This window comes from Phyllobates terribilis, unplaced genomic scaffold (assembly GCF_046119375.1).
Source record: "Phyllobates terribilis strain yellow unplaced genomic scaffold, ASM4611937v1 Scaffold_12__6_contigs__length_324123572, whole genome shotgun sequence".
NCBI classification, from domain to species: Eukaryota; Metazoa; Chordata; class Amphibia; order Anura; family Dendrobatidae; genus Phyllobates; species Phyllobates terribilis.
Window position 1 is genome coordinate 137,337,577 of NW_027362772.1, and position 20,651 is coordinate 137,358,227.

At 44.4% G+C, this 20,651-nt stretch overlaps 1 protein-coding gene across 2 annotated transcripts in view; it reads left to right on the forward strand.

Annotated features, from left to right (window-relative positions):
* Positions 1-20,438, forward strand: part of LOC141172278 (beta-2-glycoprotein 1-like) — a 69,684-nt gene extending 49,246 nt beyond the window's left edge. For both annotated transcript variants that reach the window (XM_073656299.1, XM_073656300.1), the window contains 5 exons: positions 1,726-1,828; positions 8,242-8,318; positions 10,781-10,960; positions 12,040-12,237; positions 20,133-20,438. In XM_073656299.1, coding sequence (XP_073512400.1) covers positions 1,726-1,828; positions 8,242-8,318; positions 10,781-10,960; positions 12,040-12,237; positions 20,133-20,206 — 632 coding nt within the window. In that variant the 3' untranslated portion in view covers positions 20,207-20,438. The remainder of the gene's footprint in view (positions 1-1,725; positions 1,829-8,241; positions 8,319-10,780; positions 10,961-12,039; positions 12,238-20,132) is intronic.
* Positions 20,439-20,651: the final 213 nt, after the last annotated feature.

Here is a 20,651-nt window from a genome sequence, read left to right on the forward strand (position 1 = left end):
ATTCCCTTTAAGGCATCAGAAGCTGCCGCAGCATCTCACACCTGAGCAATACTAAGGAAATCCTGACGTGATCTGTTGGGGGTCATGGGGACTGAAGTTTGGGAAACACTGCTCTAAAGCAAGCACAAGAAATGAGGTACTAATTGCAGTTTAGCCAAATTATCACATATCCACTACGTAGATCATAGTAATTTGATTAATCTGCTATGACTCCTATTGGTGACAAAGACTTGCAGGGGTGGAGAGGATGACGTTGCATCCTTCCGGAAACCCCTTTTGTTTTAAATGTATGAAAATGTGTTGCATTATATGTATTATCCTCCTGAAGGCTGCAGTTCCTGCTAGTCAGGTGTGACAGGGTTAACTGTAAGGCCGGCCCATTGCTGAGGAGGAGTAACAGGGACCTGTGTGTTAGTTCCTGTTGTGGTAGTGAGTAGTGGATAGCAGAGAGACAAGAAAGGACACACTGAGAGGAAGGTGATCATCACTGGGTGTGTGTGTGAGGAGATCAGAAAAAGTGAGCCAGAGCAAGAGAATTCCAGTGGTGGCAGTGTACTCCTTTAAGAAGGCAAGTCAGGGGACCTACAGCGAGAAAACTTCTAGGAAGGTCTCTAAGGGACCAACGGGAATGCCTTAGTGTTGGCCAGACCTTGGAAGCTGCGGTCAGACAGACAGCAAGGCTGGGGTACATTTAGTAAGGCGACAGCCAGAGGTGCATCCTTACTTGATTCTCAAGAGGTGTAGCTGAAACATAGTGGTCACAATGAAGAGAACTATTTTAGGTGGTGCTACACTAAGAAAGTATGGAGATTCTCCACTTAACTTGCAATTCTACAGTAATCTCTATTTCACCAACTGTGACACTGTCCATAACGGTTGGGAATATGCTTCTGTAGAAGAACATGACGAGCTCACCTCCTGCTACTCTCTGTACATAAGTTTAGTTGTCAGCAAAAAGGACTTTGTTTTTATGAGCTGATGTGGTTTCCTTATCGTGGGGTCAAAGGGAACCGGCATCGCGCAAAGGGTGGCAAAGCTGAATTTGGAGGTGTCCACAACGGAAACACAACTGCATACACACACCGAGTCAGGACTTCGCTTGTCTGTAGCCTGCAGGGGCGTAGAAGACGAGTACCTCGCCCATGGCTACCTCCCCAAGCCATGTTACAGACTGATGGACTCCGTTCCCCACAAATCACAAGACCGTGGGAGAGAGAAGCTGAATGGAGTACCTGAATGCATATGTGCCTTCCTGCTCCATTCAAAGTTCAAGGCACTGATGACCACAGCGCTCGGCTGCACAACCAGCCACCAGTCAACTTCTCTGCTCTGATGTCTTGTGACTTCCAGATAAATGGACACCTCCATTCTGGAGATCTGTGGGAGTCACAGTAGACAAACTCACACTGATCTATTGACAGTAAATAGGTGATACTTTGTCAAAACTGCAACAGAGTGCAATCATTTCTTAAAAGGAGTTTGTGCCATCTGGACAACCTATTCTCAATAGCAAGTGGCCGTACATTTCCATATCTTCAGCTACTGCAATGGAGCTCTAGTATGGACTCCATTATATTACATGGCACTAGTTGCTTTTTACTCTGGTTAAAAGACATATGTCCCAAGCAGGAACCATATATTTATTAGTCATGGTTTATAAGGTTGTATCAATAGATTTTAGTTCCAAGTGTGCTATTGATTAACACTTCTCTGCTTTACATTTAGTTGTATCCACTTGTACCGATCCTCCAAGCATTAAGAATGGATACTTTGTAAAGAATGGACATTTGGTAGAAGAAGCACTGGTCCAGTATAAATGCGACCAAGGGTAAGTTTAAAGCTAACATTGGTTTCTTTTTCAATTATTGCTACAATTGAGAACACTAAAGTGCAAACACACTGTGCAGCTTCATCTATCTACCAGGATACTGGCCATTATAGTACGACAGTATCTCAGAGACACATTATTGGACTCTGTGTATTTTATGTTCTGTAGTCAAATCTATTTCCATCATCTGAAAAGGAGATTTACTGCAAGTGCAATGCAATCACTGTGGTAACTTTACAGCAACACTCCAATCTGGAAAAACTTGAGGTCTTCTAATTGTGGTGATTGGGTGAGATGTGGCAGGAAGCATCTATGGCTGGTTGCAGTAATGATGAATAAAGTCATAACCGTGTAATGTAACAAAGAAAATGACGGCACTTCCACTTCAAGAAATAGGTGTGAACAGGTGCCTACTAAGAGGAGCTACCTCCATATACAATGAACAAATAACATAGCACACTGTAATACTGAGTATGTAAATATGAGATATGAATAGCATAATTGCTGTAAAAAATAGAAATAAATGAAAAATTTTTTGAAAAATTTTTGGCGCATGTAAAAATGAAGTATGAAATATGAATAGCATTGCTGCTGTAGAAATAAATGAGAAATCTTAGAGCATATATTGGCCAATTCATGTGTACCTGACATTTTCTTTGTTACTAGATTTAGCGTTGACTGAGCACTCCACCCCCACCCCCATGCCGCAGGTGGTTTTAAATGCATCAGGATCTGACTTTCCCACACATAAGCAGACGGAGGTCTCTTAGAGAGGTATTCACATTGTTAGGTCCTGACATCGAGAAACGCCTTACCACGGCTGTCAGGTACACATGAATTGGCCAATTTATGCGCTAAGATTTCTCATTTATTTCTACAGCAGCAATGCTATTCATATTTCATACTTCATTTTTACATGCGCCAAAAATTTTTCAAAAAATTTTTCATTTATTTCTATTTTTTACAGCAATTATGCTATTCATAGCTCATATTTACATACTCAGTATTACAGTGTGCTACGTTATTTGTTCATGACCGTGTAATGTGGCGCCCCTGAGGGTTCGACCGCCACAGGGATGCTGCACTTCTCTAATGGAGTGTGGTGTTCCTCCTCTGAGGTAAGAACAGTGTGATAGTCGTGACCCAACCTTTGCATCCAACACCACACTTCTCCACCAGAGGGAACTAGTATGCACTAGGTGCTGCTCCCCTGGTTACAGGGAGACTGGGGAACCAAGAGTTAGGGGAACCAGTTAGTGGGTGAGGGTGGAGGACCTACAAGTTAGTTACACTTTAAATTTGATATTTAATAAAAAGCCATTTTGGGTCTTGGTTCTTTGACTGCCTTCAATCGCTCTTTGACTGTCTCTATGCTGTCAATTGCTGAGTGGACTGTGATCTCCCACCCTAACACGGATCCTGTGTGGGCCCGCAATGGATGGAGACACAGCCCTCATGCCCGGGCCTTGGGACGAGGGGTAGGTTGTAGACAAGGAATGTCTCGACCCGGTCAAGGACCAGGACCAAGAAGGCCCGGAGCTTAAGAGTGTGGCTCCACAGCAAATGGATCCCAGGCAGGATGCAGACGGAGTGGTGTACGCCACCTGTCCTCGCCATGCTGATATATTCAGAGGGAGTCCGGCTGCAAGAGGGGTACCGGCCCCCAACACCTGACCTTGCTACTCCATGTCCTGGTCTGGAAAGCCCGGTAGGCCCAGAGGATCCCACCGGGTATCGGACGGAGCGGAGCTGCCACCCGTGCCCTTGTTCTGAGAGGAGCTCAGAGGGAGACCCGGCCTATTCGCACACACACAGACAGGAAAGGATTCGGTTTGTAGTTCAGGAACACTCTGGTGTAGGGTCCCGATTGAACGCTGGACTTACTCGGAGGTTGTCGGACCCCCGTCCCTGGTGACCGCAGGACTCCGCGGGGAGCAGGGAGTCGCCTTCCTTCTGCCATCTCTAAAGTGAGTAAAGCCTTGGAAGTTCACCCCTATGGCCTCCGGACTGTTTATTCTGCGCCACACCGCGAGATTCGGCGCCCGTCATCCTCTACTACTACCCCCTCCATCCTGTCCCTCTGCCCTGAGGCCTTGCTCCGCCTGTAGGGAGTAGTAATAACTTTGGCCGCCATAACACCAGGCCTCAGCGGACTGCAGCGGCGCTGGTGGCCTTCACCAGGTGCCACAGGTGGCGTAGTCATAAATCAGCCACTCAACCCGGATGAGCCCACACCATCTCTTTTAATGTGATGGCCCTGAGCACGGGTCTGGTCCGGGCCACGGCTGCACCCCCATCTCTCCATCACAGGACCCGACTCCGAGTCCCCCATCTCCCAGGGTAAACTAAAGGGCTTTTTCGAGTAAGAGGCGTCACAACCTGGCGTAGTCGGCAGGATCGCGTGCCCGCAGCAAAGGAAGGAATTACCCATTGCTACCGGGTACTGTGTGCCTTACACTTTGAACTGTCATTTTAAACACTTAAAATGGCGCCCGCCCAAGAAGAACAGGCTCCATAATGTTGTGAAAAGACTGTCTTTAAGCGCCTCCCATCGCGGGCTGGGCTCCCGCTTGGCGCCAAAAATGTGGACTGCCCCTTCCATTAGAGACTGTCCGCGGGGTAATGCCCGTCAAACTGGATGGGCTGAACGAAGGCGGGCCTGTCAGCATGCCGCCTAGGAACCGCCCCGAAAGAGGAGGAAGAAAAAAAAGCAACAAGGTGCGGCCATTGCAGTCGGAGCTTGGCAATCATCAGAGGCAGACATGGCCGCTTTTGGAGAGCAAACCAACGCACCTTCTGAACCCGGTTCAGGCACTTCACCCGGCAGAGAACGAGGCAGCAGTATCCTCATATCGGGAGATTTTGAATTTCTACGGCAGGAAACTCCAGGTCTCTTGCGGAGACAGAGAGAGGCCCAGGAGGCGGCGACGGCTGCGTGGCGGGAAGAGATGCTGCAGCGTATCCGGGACCGCCGCCAAGGAGTTGAGGTCCCAGGACAAGGAGATGCGGTGACAGAGGTCGAGGGCGGCCCAGCGGCGGGTGAGTGTGCAACCCCTGTCCCGGCTGTAGAGCCTATCGTAACAATCCTGGACCTGATAATGGAGTATTTAATACCCCCCGCGGCCACCTGGGAGCAGGCTTTGGCTCCGGAGCTGCAAGCGGCAGCTATGAGTGGGGACCTGCGATGCCGCCCTAACCCTGAAATCGAAGTGCCTGAAACTGCGGAGGAATCCACCGGCTCCAACCCGGACTGGTCCGCGCCTGTAGAGGACCCGCAGCAACCCGTCATGACCGCGCTACCCGCACCAGCAGTAACCTGGCCCAAGGCTGAGGAGTGGGCCTTTGGATAACCAGGGGGGGGACCTGATGGGCTTCCCCTGGGAGACCCGGGCTGAAGCGCGGAGGAGGAGCCAGTGGTGCAGCGACCAGATCTTCCAGCTCGCTCGGGAGCAGCGCCAACGGGAGCTCCGCTGTGAACGTCTAGAGGTACGGGCCAAAGCTGCGAAATCCCGGGCTCGTCAGGAGGAGGCCACCCGTCCCAGTCCCCGAGTGGAAGGGCAAGTTGTCTGCTTCCACCATGAGGCGAGGTGGGGGTTCATTAGAAGTCCCCAGTACCAGGACGACGTCTTTGTCAGCCGGCGGGACGTCGAGCCGCGTCTGAAGAAGGGACACCCTGGTCAGAACCTCTTCCCGGGCGACAGAGTGACCTTTTCTCGCCACCAGAGGGTGCGAGGGTGGTACGCCCTGGACGTACACAAAGTGTCCGGGAGCGACGCCACCCCGCGCTCAGCCTCAGGGGACCAGTTAGCCTCCATAGGGAGGAACGAGCCTTTTCCCAGGAAGGGGCCCGAGATTTAAAGCAGCCCCCCCCGGCTGTTGCAGTTTTTGTTTACAAGTTGATGTGTGTTGATATTTCTATTTTTACTTTATACCCAGGTTTCTAGAGACATGTGTCCCTGCGGACTGGCAGCAGACAGACTCTTTCTATTGTATATAGTTTGCATCTTTTTAGGTGCTCCATATTGGTTTTATACAAAAACCGCGGATAATTTCTACCTCATGAAAACCTGTCAGGGTGGCTCTCCGGGAGGTCCAACTTGGGATCTTCATGCCATGCAGCCACCCCAGGGCCCACGTTGAGGGTTTGGGACAGGTCCCTCGCACTTCTGGACTGACTCTGCGTCTTTACACCTTAACCCGTCTGTTTGCACAAAATGTCTCTGGAAAATGCTAGCACTTTTATAATTTTATACTTTTGTACTTTTATACTGTATAACCTGTTATGCAATGTTTAAGAAGATGTGCCTCCCATAAAGGGAAGATAGTTCATGTTTATATAAAAAGAAAATTTCCTGGGTGTTACTTCTTTTGCAGCCCGCGGACGTGCTGTGTTTTACCAGGGGGCAATGTGGCGCCCCTGAGGGTTTGACCGCCACAGGGATGCTGCACTTCTCTAATGGAGTGTGGTGTTCCACCTCTGAGGTAAGAACAGTGTGATAGTCGTGACCCAACCTTTGCATCCAACACCACACTTCTCCACCAGAGGGAGCTAGTATGCACTAGGTGCTGCTCCCCTGGTTACAGGGAGACTGGGGAACCAAGAGTTAGGGGAACCAGTTAGTGGGTGAGGGTGGAGGACCTACAAGTTAGTTACACTTTAAATTTGATATTTAATAAAAAGCCATTTTGGGTCTTGGTTCTTTGACTGCCTTCAATCGCTCTTTGACTGCCTCTATGCTGTCAATTGCTGAGTGGACTGTGATCTCCCACCCTAACGCGGATCCTGTGTGGGCCCGCAACGGATGGAGACACAGCCCTCGTGCCCCGGCCTTGGGACGAGGGGTATTTTGTAGACAAGGAATGTCTCGACCCGGTCAAGGACCAGGACCAAGAAGGCCCGGAGCTTAAGAGTGTGTCTCCACAGCAAATGGATCCCAGGCAGGAGCTGTGTACGCCACCTGTCCTCGCCATGCTGATATATTCAGAGGGAGTCCGGCTGCAAGAGGGGTACCGGCCCCCGACTCCTGACCTTGCTACTCCATGTCCTGGTCGGGAAAGCCCGGTAGGCCCAGAGGATCCCACCGGGTATCAGACGGAGTGGAGCTGCCACCCATGCCCTTGTTCTGAGAGGAGCTCAGAGGGAGACTCGGCCTATTCGCACACACACGGACAGGAAAGGATTCGGTCTGTAGTTCAGGAACACTCTGGTGTAGGGTCCCGATTGAACGCTGGACTTACTCGGAGGTTGTCGGACCCCTGTCCCTGGTGATCGCAGGACTCCGCGGGGAGCAGGGAGTCGCCTTCCTTCTGCCATCTCTAAAGTGAGTAAAGCCTTGGAAGTTCACCCCTATTGCCTCTGGACTGTTTATTCTGCGCCACACCGCGAGACGCGGCGCCCGTCATCCTCTACTACTACCCCCTCCATCCTGTCCCTCTGCCCTGAGGCCTTGCTCCGCTTGTGGGGAGTAGTAATAACTTTCGCCGCCATAACACCAGGCCTCAGCGGACTGCAGCGGTGCTGGTGGCCTTCACCAGGTGCCACAGGTGGCCTAGTCGTAAATCAGCCACTCAACCTGGATGAGCCCACACCATCTCCTTTAATGTGACGGCCCTGAGCATGGGTCGGGTCCGGGCCACGGCTGCACCCCCATCTCTCCATCACAGGACCCGACTCCGAGTCCCCCATCTCCCAGGGTAAACTAAAGGGCTTTTTCGAGTAAGAGGTGTCACATGTAACACTCACCTATAATTTACAGCATAAATCTGCCGTGAAAGATTGATCGCAGGTTAACCCTAAAATTTCTCACTCCTGGTAGAAATGTCAAATCAAATTATTCAAAGTTATAGACTGCATAGGACCCTTTGAGGACCAGGGATTTATTTTTTTTTTACTTCTGCTCTTTCGTCTTTTCTTTCCCTTCTTCCAAGAGCCATCATTTTTTTTTCTACCAACATAGCCGTATGAGCTCATGTTTTTGGAGGGAAAATTAGAGTTTTGAATGACACCATTCATGTTGCCACCCAGTATACTGAAGAACAGGGAAAAAAAATCCAAGTGAGATGAAATTGTAAAAAAATGGCTTGTTTTTTTTTGCATTCATTGTTCAGGGGCCCGAATGGAGCAAATGCACACAAGCAATGGCACATGTTCCATTTAAATGCCGCTGTCAGAGATTGACAGAGACATTAAAGAGGTTTAGAGCCGCGGCCTAAGCTCAGCTCCAGTCATGGCTGTTAGAGACAGATGACAGCTTTGTAATATATGCAGCAACAGCCACAGCTTCTGAGCCCCCGTCACACATGCGGGTACCTTCCTTTGACATTAATTCGTGCCCTAATACATTTAAGGTACAGCGTCACAAAAAGCTGTATTAGCCCTATTGACATATATGATTGTCCTTTCTTCTCGACAGCTACACATTAGAAGGTCCAGCATTCGCAAAGTGCTTGGAGAACAAGACCTGGTCTAACAACGTCCCCACATGTAAAAGTAAGCTATTAGTCTCATTATGAAACAGTTTACTCAGTTCATCTATATTTCTATCTATCCATTTAGTGGTATACACAAGATTCAGTAAAGGGTCAGGGATGAACTCATGTAACATCCCTGGCGGCGTGCTTGCATAGTGCACCACCACCCACTATGCAAGACCGCAATCTTACCTGTCAGTCCAGCCTGCAAATCTTGCTCCAGTTCATGCTGTGTGCATGTCTCTTGACTGACTGCTTAGGACAGCGGCCCGGTTACTTTCTGATTCTTATAGCTGCTGTGGGCGCACCCCTAATGCGTCTCCAGCCTATTGCTGTGAGTCACTGGATATTTAAACCCCCTCCATCCAGTAGGAGGTGCCTGAGCAAAACTAACATTCAGTGTGCTCCTTGACTCTGAAGTTGCCAGGTCCAGTTCTGCTTCTTGTCTGTTTCCGCCATTTCTGGGGGCTGCATACCCAGACCTGTTATCTGTGACTTCTTGTCCGTTTCCGCCATCTCTGGGGGCTGTATACCCAGGCCTGTTATCTCTGACTTCTAGTCTGTCCCGCCACTCTGGGGGCTGTGTACCCAGGCTCATTCTTGTATCTCATTGCAGTAGCAGTTCCTGTCTGAACTGTATCCTAGCCTGTTACCTGTTGTCTCTAGGTCCATATCTTCCCTTTTCCTGCAGTATCTGAACCTGCACCTACTCTAACTCTTTGTCTCTGTACTTCTGTTTGTGAGTTTTGTGTCCACTCGCTACTTCATAGTAAGTACCTTTTGTGTATCTGGTTCTGCTTGTCCCTTTTCCCTTCCTCCGTATCTTCCTCCTGTGTTCTAGTCATCTTCCTGTATTTTCCAGTCTGTTCCATGTGAACAGAGCCCTGTCCTCTCGCCTTGTCCACCGCACCTGCGGTTTCGCTCCGCTCTGTCTTGCCCACCGCTCCGGCGGTTTCTCTCTGCTCTGACTTGCCCACCCCTCCGGCGGCTTTTCTCTGTTCTGCCTTGCCCACCGCTCCGGCGGCTTCTCTCTGCTCTGCCTTGCCCACCACTCCGGCAGTTCCGCTCTGCTCTGCCTTGTCCTCCGCTCTGGCGGCTTCTCTCTGCTCTGCCTTGCTCACCGCACCAGCGGTTTCTCTCTGCTCTGACTTGCCCACCGCTCCGGCGGCTTCTCTCTGCTCTGCCTTGCCCACCACTCCAGCGGCTTCTCTCTGCTCTGCCTTGCCCACTCCTCTGGCGGTTCCGCTCTGCTCTGCCTTGTCCACCGAACCTGTGGTTTCTCTCTGCTCTGCCTTGTCCACCGCTCTGGCGGTTCCGCCCTGCTCTGCCTTGCCCACCGCACCTGCGGTTTTCGCTCTGCTCTGCTTGCTCACCGCACCAGCAGTTCCTCTCTGCTCTGCCTTGTCCTCCGCTCCGGCGGTTTCGGTTTACTCTGCTTGTCTACCGCATCTGCGGCTCTGTACTTGTCTCCCAGTCTGTACTGGACCCTATCCAGCCTGCGCTCCAACCTGCTAGTACCTCCTTGTCTGCACTCCAGCCGTGCTTGCCAGTATCTCCTTGTCTGCATACCAGCCGTGCTTGCCAGTGCCCACCTGTCTGCATACCAGCCGTACTTGCCAGTACCCACCCGTCTGCATACCAGCCGTACTTGCCAATACCCACCTGCCTGTATGCCAGTCTAACCTGCCTGTTCCTGCATTCCCCGGTGTGGGTCAACAACTGTGACCGGGGTCTGACCTGGAGTCGCACCTGGTTCCTCTGCTCGGTTCCTCCTTGGTCCACGGAGTCGACTAAGCCGCCGTGCGACCTTGGTCGGATCGGGTTGATACTTAGTTATGCCCCTCCAGGCACTCCTCGGTTAATGGTACCTTGGGGTCACTAATCACGCTCACGCCAGTCAGCCCAGACGCCAGCATAACAACTGATATGTACACATACGAGAGCATGCAAATATACAGCAATGTCACGTTATGTGGTGCAGTAGTTGTGCCTGCACCAGGGCCCTGGAGCACAAGAGGGCCCAAAACGTCCCTCTATCCCACATGAAGAGATCGGTGCTATAAATCACACATGATGACCAACAGTATCCCCTTACAAGTGCCACCAGTCACATGCCATTCTCACTTTCCTGAAGCCCATCAGTAGTCCCCTTCCACATGGTGGTCCTCCTACTAGTGATGAGCGAGTATTTTCTGTTAACCCTTTTGCCGAGCATGCTAGGGTGCTCGCCAAGTATCTTCAGCGTGTTCAGATGTTATGTTTTAGTCACTCCATGCTCATGATTTGCGACTGTTTGACAGCTTTAATACATGTGAAGAATGCCTAAGAAACACCCGAGCACACTGAAGATATTTGGAAAACACCCGAGCATACTTGTAAATCTTGAGTAACGAGCATGCTCGCTCATCACTACCTCCTACCTGACTCAATGACCAATTACATTTGTCTATTGAGAATAACAGTTTACATTTTTAATTTCAGAAGTCTATTGTCCACCACCTCCAGAGATCAAAGAAGGCATTCTCGTAGCAGTGAAGAAAGCAGATTATGAAGTCTCAGAAGTGATCTACTATATGTGTAAAAGAAACTTCTTTATGGATGGATCACATAGTGTAACCTGTATGGCGGATGGGCAATGGTCTGATGGTCCTGCTTGCAGAGGTAACATATGGGAACTTACTGAAGACTGGGTTAATCATCTTATACTTTGGAAAACTACAGCAATGGGACACATGTGGTTAAAATAAGATTTGATATCGGGCACATTATTAGCTGTATTATATCCAAATATAATTTTCTGATTCTTCACATTTAATTGACTATTTATTTTTTTGGGTGGTGGAAGGGGTGATTACATATGGACTTATCCCCACATAATCTAGTTGTAGGTGGGCATCAACCCTCAAACTAACCCAACACTGTAAAACAATTCCTGGACATGAATCTTTTCATAATAACAAACAAAAGCATACTCATACTTGCCCCCGGAGCTCCAGAAACAATGTCTGTGCTGTCCCATGTGTCGTAGGACTGCTGAAGTCAATCACTGGTGAAAAAAATATATATATGTATCTGCAGAATAGTGCTGCTGTAGAATGAGACAATTACTGGTAGTTAACAGTGGCCTGAGCCTTGACAAAAGAAAACTGTGTCCGGACCCAGAAGACCTGTTTACATTTACTGAAAGACAAGAACTAAGAACCACCAAGCTGCATGCCTCTGTTTAGTATTGTAACCATCAAGCTCCAGGTCACTGAACTGAAAAGTAACCACTAAATAAAGAGACTGTTCCTGTTCATATGTTATTGCCAAGCTCTGTGCTTTAATATTGATGTGTTACCCCCAAGAACTGGACCAACATTTTAGTCTAGCCTTGGAGCTTGTACTCAGAGAGATGGCAACCGCTAGACTAGCCTGCCTCAACTGAGTATAAGCTGTGCCTGTGTGACCTCAAATCCAGATACACAGAGTAAAAATCTTTACCCCATGTGAAGATGTCTCTGCTCAAGCTCCTGCAACCAAGCAGATCACAGAAATCTGCATCTGTAAAGGTATATATATATATATATATCTCTTGCAGAATAGAGCTCACAAGTAAGGACTGTAAATCAAGGGGTTTTTTGATAATTGAGTCTGCTTTCAATTTCAGCAAAGACAGAATGTTGAGTATACAAAAATGTATAATCTAATTTTTGATGTTTTCTCTTAAATGTATGTGTCCATTCCTGTTCTATACACAGCGAGATGTAAAGTGCCAGTACAGCGGAGCCAAGTGATTTACAATGGTCAGAAGCTCTGGGTCACAGAGATCGATGAAGGCCTAGTGCATCACTCAGAGAATGTGGAGTTTTTCTGCCAGAATAAAACACAAGCCTGCAGCTATACCGCCTCCGGCCAATGCTTTGACGGTGTACTCAGTCCACCACCATGTTATGAAGGTAAACTAATGCCATGATGTGACACAGGGGCAGACATATAGAGGGGGTGTCCACTTTGACCATAGTGGGCACAATAATCTTAATTTTTATTCCATTCTTTGCCAGATTCATCATTGCTGTTTTTCCACTTTTCTGGAGTAATTTGCTCTTTTTTTTGTAGCGTTTAATATTTGCTCCTTATTCTCTATAAGTTTTACACCAGTTTTTATGTCTTTCTCTTTTAAGTCTTTTTTTATTTTTCCTCTACGATCTTTGCTTATCCACATGTTTTAGACTAGTCTCACACCAGCATATTTATTATGCTAATCATACTCCGATAAAAGTTTGACCAGAGTGTGATCACAGTGTGATCTGATTTCCTGGGATGAGGAAAAGATGAAAAAAAAAAAATTCTCCATCTTCTCCATTCTATCAGTCCGGGAAAATTGGACCGCACTCAGATGTCATCCATCCTGTCTGATGTTTTCCATGGATTCGTTGACTTGCATGGCCGAGTACGATCCAAATATTAGATCAAACTCGGACATGCTGTGATTTTTTTCTTTGGACCAGCTCTTTCCGAGGAAAAAATCGAACATGTGCATGGCCCCATGAAATAACATGGGTCTGAAAATCATCGTCTGCACCTGCCCTTAGGCCCCTTCACATGTCCGTTTTTCCTGTACGTGTGGTGTCATTTTTCACACATATCGGGGACATGTACACATACACACCCATTATAATGAATGGGGCTGCACACACATTTGTGTTGTCACACTGGCCGTGTTTCCATGTGATCCACACATAGACATGTCCATTTTTTTCAGGCAGCACGGATGACAATACGTGCCGCACGCGTGCACACGGATGACATGAGTGTGACATCCGTGTGCACCATCCATGTGACACGCACCGGAATAGAATGCAGAATTAAAATTGCAGATGTTTAGGTTTTAAACATGTGCAAAGATATAGATAGATAGATAGATAGATAGATAGATAGATAGATAGATAGATAGATAGATGATAGATAGATAGATAGATGATAGATAGATAGATAGATAGATAGATAGATGATAGATAGATAGATAGATAGATAGATAGATAGATAGATAGATAGATAGATAGGCAGCTATTTTTAGACTGGGAAGGGCCCAATAACCATGGACCTTCCCAGCCTGATAATGTCCACTCACAGCTGTCTGCTTTCCCTCTGCTGGTTATCAAAAATGTAGAGGACCCCACGTCATTTTTTTCATTTATTTATCCATGTACAGTAAGCTACACATGCAAAGCACTAATTACAGTGGTGGCCAAAAGTATTGGCACCCCTGAAATTCTGTCAGATAATACTCCGTTTCTTCCTGAAAATGATTGCAATCACAAATTCTTTGGTATTATTATCTTCATTTAATTTGCTTGCAAGGAAAAAACACAAAAGAGAATGAAGCAAAAATCAAATCATTGATCATTTCACACAAAACTCCAAAAATGGGCAAGACAAAAGTATTGGCACCCTCAGCCTAATACTTGGTTGCACAACCTTTAGCCGAAATAACTGCCAACAACCGCTTCCGATAACCATCAATGAGTTTCTTACAATGCTCTGCTGGAATTGTAGACCATTCTTCTTTGGCAAACTGCTCCAGGTCCCTGATATTTGAAGGGTGCTTTCTCCAAACTGCCATTTTGAGATCTCTCCACAGGTGTTCTATGGGATTCAGGTCTGGACTCATTGCTGGCCACCTTAGAAGTCTCCAGTGCTTTCTCTCAAACCATTTTATAGTGCTTTTGGAAGTGTGTTTTGGGTCATTGTCCTGCTGGAAGACCCATGACCTCTGAGGGAGACCCAGCTTTCTCACACTGGGCCCTACATTATGCTGCAAAATTTGTTGGTAGTCTTCAGACTTCATAATGCCATGCACACGGTCAAGCAGTCCAGTGCCAGAGGCAGCAAAGCAACCCAAAAACATCAGGGAACCTCCGCCATGTTTGACTGTAGGGACCGTGTTCTTTTCTTTGAATGCCTCTTTTTTTTTCCTGTACACTCTATGTTGATGCTTTTTCCCAAAAAGCTCTACTTTTGTCTCATCTGACCAGAGAACATTCTTCCAAAACGTTTTAGGCTTTCTCAGGTAAGTTTTGGCAAACTCCAGCCTGGCTTTTTTATGTCTCGGGGTAACAAGTGGGGTCTTCCTGGGTATCCTACCATACAGTCCCTTTTCATTCAGACGCCGACGGATAGTACGGGTTGACACTGTTGCACCCTCGGACTGCAGGGCAGCTTGAACTTGTTTGGATGTTAGTCGAGGTTCTTTATCCACCATCCGCACAATCTTGCGTTGAAATCTCTCGTCAATTTTTCTATTCCGTCCACATCTAGGGAGGTTAGCCACAGTGCCATGGGCTTTAAACTTCTTGATGACACTGCGCACAGAAGACACAGGAACATTCAGGTCTTTGGAGATGGACTTGTAGCCTTGAGATTGCTCATGCTTCCTCACAATTTGGTTTCTCAAGTCCTCAGACAGTTCTTTGGTCTTCTTTCTTTTCTCCATGCTCAATGTGGTACACACAAGGACACAGGACAGAGGTTGAGTCAACTTTAATCCATGTTAACTGGCTGCAAGTGTGATTTAGTTATTGCCAACACCTGTTAGGTGCCACAGGTAAGTTACAGGTGCTGTTTATTACACGAATTAGAGAAGCATCACATGATTTTTCAAACAGTGCCAATACTTTTGTCCACCCCCTTTTTTAGGTTTGGTGTGGAATTATATCCAATTTGGCTTTAGGACAATTCTTTTTGTGTTTTTTCATTGAAGACAAATTAAATGAGATAATTATACCAAAGAATTTGTGATTGCAATCATTTTCAGGAAGAAACTGAGTATTATCTGACAGAATTGCAGGGGTGCCAATACTTTTGGCCACCACTGTATATATCTCACAGATATCTATCTAGATATGTATTATCTATCTATTTACCCCATATCTATCTATCTAGCTATCTAAGTTCAAAAAGTTGAAAGGAGCACTCCAAAGATTGCTTGAAAAAGTTCCTCACTTGGAACGTTGGCCTGACATGATGGGTCAATAATCCACTATATTTTGGAATCTTTGGAGTGCTGCCTTCGTCTTTTTTGGACATGTTTAGCGGTTTGGTATTGCCTATGAAGGGTTGCACCCACTTATAATTATTTGCCTTGTTACTGGAGCTGCACCTATATTCTATCTATCTATCTATCTATCTATCTAATCTATCTAATCTATCTATCTAATCTATCTAATCTATCTATGTATCTAATTTATCTATATAATCTATCTATCTAATCTATCTAGCTAATCTATCTATCTAATTTATCTATCTAATCTATCTATCTAATCTATCTAGCTAATCTATCTATCTAATTTATCTATCTAATCTACCTATCTAATCTATCTATCTAATCTATCTAATCTATCTATCTAATCTATCTAATCTATCTATTTAATCTATCTAATCTAGTTTATCTATCTAATCTATCTATCTAATCTATCTATCTAATTTATCTATCTATCTAATCTATCTATCTAATCTATCTAATCTATCTATCTAATCTATTTTATCTATCTAATTTATCTATCTAATCTATCTATCTAATCTATCTAATCTATCTATCTAATCTATCTATCTAATATATCTATCTAATCTATCTATCTAATCTATCTATCTAATCTATCTATCTAATCTATCTATGTAATCTATCTATCTAATCTATCTATGTAATCTATCTATCTAATCTATATATCTAATCTATATATCTAATCTATCTATCTAATCTATCTAATCTATCTATCTAATCTATTTAAGCTATCTAATCTATTTTATCTATCTAATCTATCTATCTAATCTATCTATCTAATTTATCTATCTAATCTATCTATCTAATCTATCTAATCTATCTATCTAATCTATCTATTTAATCTATCTAATCTAGTTTATCTATCTAATCTATCTATCTAATTTATCTATCTATCTAATCTATCTATCTAATCTATCTATCTAATCTATCTAATCTATCTATCTAATCTATTTTATCTATCTAATTTATCTATCTAATCTATCTATCTAATCTATCTATCTAATCTATCTATCTAATCTATCTATCTAATCTATCTATCTAATCTATCTATCTAATCTATCTATCTAATCTATCTATCTAATCTATCTATGTAATCTATCTATCTAATCTATATATCTAATCTATCTATCTAATCTATCTAATCTATCTATCTAATCTATTTAAGCTATCTAATCTATTTTATCTATCTAATCTATCTATCTAATCTATCTATCTAATTTATCTATCTAATCTATCTATCTAATCTATCTATCTAATCTATCTAATCTATTTTATCTATCTAATCTATCTATCCAATCTATCTAATCTATTTTATCTATCTAATCTATCTATCTAATCTATCTATCTAATTTATCTATCTAATCTATCTAATCTATCTATCTAATCTATCTAATCTATCTATCTAATCTATCTATCTAATCTATCTAATCTATTTTATTTATCTAATCTATCTAATCTATCTATCTAATTTATCTATCTAATCTATCTATCTAATCTATATATCTAATATATCTATCTAATCTATCTATCTAATCTATCTATCTAATCTATCTATCTACTATATCTATGTAATCTATCTATCTAATCTATATATCTATCTATCTATATAATCTATATATCTAATCTATCTATCTATCTAATCTATCTATCTGTCTAATCTCTGAAAAGGCGCGAAAAAAGTAAAAGACATAAGAAAAAAAAGAATATTTAATTTTGAGGCCTAATTCATCAATCCTTTGTTGCATTTTGAAGAAACTGGCCTAAAAAACTGTAATGAATACCAGAAAACAAAAAAAGAATGTGACTTGGGAAAAAAAGATGTAAATGATGACTCGGGCCCAATGCTTCCACTTATTTTTTTGTTCACTTGTGCTCATGATATGAGCAATATTTTAATCCAATGGGAGTAAATAATATCTTATTCAATGGCAAGATGGGAAGATCTTAAGAACTGTGATAAATTGATATAGAAAGAATATTGCAAAATCGCTACAAAATGCCATGACAAAATTTCCAAAAAAAGGTTCATGTAAAAATAAGGTGTCATTTTCCAGTGAAGCCTCCTGAAGACTAACACTATGCTGGATTGCCAAACTCGGCTTTCTCAATGTGAGAAATCATTACTAAAGAGAAACACCTACAGGTCCCTAAGAGAGCAGTTTGTCTTTCTACTCGCTCCTGTAGGACAGTTTCTCTATCTCTAGACGTGATATCATTCTGAAGTGAATGTAATCTATCAATGTGGGGTCATATAAGTACAGTGTAAAATAACACCACACATAATGTACATACGATGGGCTTCATGAAAACTGTGCTTATTTTTATAGCAGCGGTATCAGTGTTCCTAAAGATTTATTTCTACGAGTATAATAAGAAATTAGGCACAGTTTTTAACAAAAAATATAATAATAATCAAAAATAAGAACAATCCTTCCCAAGATTGGACATTCTTCTGTTTGAATCTATTCATAGTTTGGGATGTTTAAACAGCATGAAAATGTGAACTGAGCTTTAACGATGTTATCTGGCACTTTGGACTTTTTTGGCTATGGAGTTAAGAAGTTCTCGGCAGGTAATTGGTAACTACCTGCCAGTTCTACCCTGTGACGATCTGTTCAGAGCAGTCACGGTCCACTCCTGCCCGCGGTTCTTGTGCTTCCAATGACATCACATCAACAGACCAGTTTCTTCTCTTTTAGTCTGCTCTGTCAACAGGGCGTCACTGCTGATGTCATGCTGATTGACAGCCGGCTTTCCATTGTCTAGCCTGCTGTCAATTAGCATGACATCGACAGTGATGATGTCACTCAAGGTGAGGGAAAGACTAAGTGCACAACGACGGGAAGAGGAGGAGGAAGCCCAAACACTAGGGAAAGGGGGAGTGGAGACCCCTAGGCAGATTTGACAACACCCTGACTCCCCTAACGTCCCTAAATAGGTTCCGCACCTATTGCCGAGCAGGAAACCTAAACCCTGAGGAGATGGGGTGAGCACTAGGCAGCCCCCACTGCAACTAAAGACAAACAGGTAGAAAGACAAGGGAATACACTTAGCTTGAGAGGACACCAGAGAGATCACGCCAACTATCCTCCAAGGGAACTCCAAGAAGACACTGGCCAATTACTAGTACTTCAAGCCTGGATAGAGGAAAATAGAGATATCACCGGCAACTCTCTGGAGAGACTGAGGGTATTTAAACATCCAGCAAGATTGTGTCAATTAGCAGCAGAAAGTGAAGGTAACTGCTTGGTCCTAGAGAGAGCAGGATATCACTGCACTGCAGAGACAGAAAGATCAAAAAGGTGCCTGCAGAGCCAAGCGCAATGACCTTCTACAGCTGGATCCAGAATGACTGTCTGTCACGCCTGACACACCCATGACAGATGATCTGTATACAGGGCGACCGGAAGTGAAAGAGCTGCTCTGTTGATGTGAAGTCAAATGAAGCCGGAGAATTGCTGTTTGAGCCAGAACGGATTGTAGCAAGGAAGAACAGGCAGGTAGTTAGCATCTACCTGCTGCTAAGTTCTTAGGCCAATAGTAAAAATAAAGAAGTCCTGGATAACCCTTTAAAGAGGAGCACAATGAACTGATTGGCCACACGCTCCTGACCCAAACGTGACAGCCTCACAAATGCTGAGGTGGTTGTTGAGTTTGGGTCAGGAAACCCATAGCCGGTCCGTTAATCATGGACCGTACAACATGGATACGTTAATGAAGCCTGAGGTCAATTTCAGATGAGCATGTCTCAAGATCCATAAATGAACCGTAAAGCAAAGACCGGTAGACAGTATCTTGACCCGAACTAGCAGCCTTATGCCTATGAGTTTGTTAGTTCAAGTCAAGCGGTTCTGTATATGGAGCAGGAAATGTGCTTGTCTGAAAGCAGCCCAAGGCCGGGGCTACAAAACAAGGTAAACCATGTCAGTCATCCTGCAACCAAACATTGTGCTATATTGCAGTATCATGGAAAAAGTGAATATTCTCGTTTTGCCACCTGCGAATCGCAAGTCATAGAAAATGCTGATGATTTAGATTTATTGCGACTTGCGTGTCACAGTAATTTGTGTGTTTCATTGCAACCACCTTTTAGTTGCTTACATTATGCTATTACGTAGTACCAGCATAGTACACTGGGTAATAAAAGGTTGGGGACCAGTGATATAATGCAAGAGAACATAAGAGGGTGTCCAAAGCAGGAAACCAGCTTTGTAACATCCCCATGCCTTAATGAACAGTTACCATATGGAGGCAACCCCTCTGCAGCTTCTTACTGTCACTTATCGTCACTCTGTTTGCAGCAGAAGCTTTTTGAAAGCATAGGACAGAATTGCAGATAGTGCAACGTCTTGATATAAAAGCACCATTTTAGTATACCCTATGAAAAAGCAAACTGGTTGCGAAACGTTTCTTTGATGCGTCATAGCTACAAAAGGGAAAAAAAATTGTATGGATGCAAAATGGACCGTGATCCAAATAAAACTGTCAGTTCCTTTTTAATTTTTTTCAGAAAGTAATGTGACTTACAATCAGCTCGTACATTATATCTCACGCATTATGTTTCACTTGAAGGATAAGCACACTTCTAATTAGGAAAATCTTCATCCATGCGGTGCCTGCAAGCTATATGATGCTAATTTGACCCTGCGGGCTGTTATGTACTTGACAGTGCTGAGAGGGGCCTTAAAGCTGCAGAATGATTGGGTCAGCTCAGACGTACGTCCTCAGGGGAAGAAATACATTGATTCCTGAGTTCATTTTTCTAAAAATATCTTTTTCAATATTCCTTAGAGCCGACCTGGGTACAGTACACTTTTTTCTCCAAGAACCTTGTATCAGAAATTTCTTCTTGCCAAGAACTGTAAATGCTTTTAAAGACTGGGAGATGTCGCTATAAATATTGCAACGTCCCGCGCTACCAAGACAGAAGTGCGCCATTGTGTGTTTGTTCATTAACCATTTCCATCTGCCGGTAAATAATTTGTGTGAAAGAACAGCCACACGCTGGGGCTGCAATTAAATGGTTTTACTATACAGAATGTGTACAGTGATATTTATTTGTAATGACTGAAACTTTTATTAAATACATTTAAGTCAGTGGAGTTTTTGTGTATTTATGTTTTCTTGGGGGACATATTCAAAGTAGAAGCCGAATTGACCAGAAATCATCACATGCAGGACGTTGTACTTCTGAACACTTATTTAGACTTCTGTATTATCAGTCAAAGTGATAAAGATCTAAAATGCTGTACCCGTAACCTGCTATGGGCCCTTTATGTTACTGTACCTCCATGTGCCTTTCATTTTATT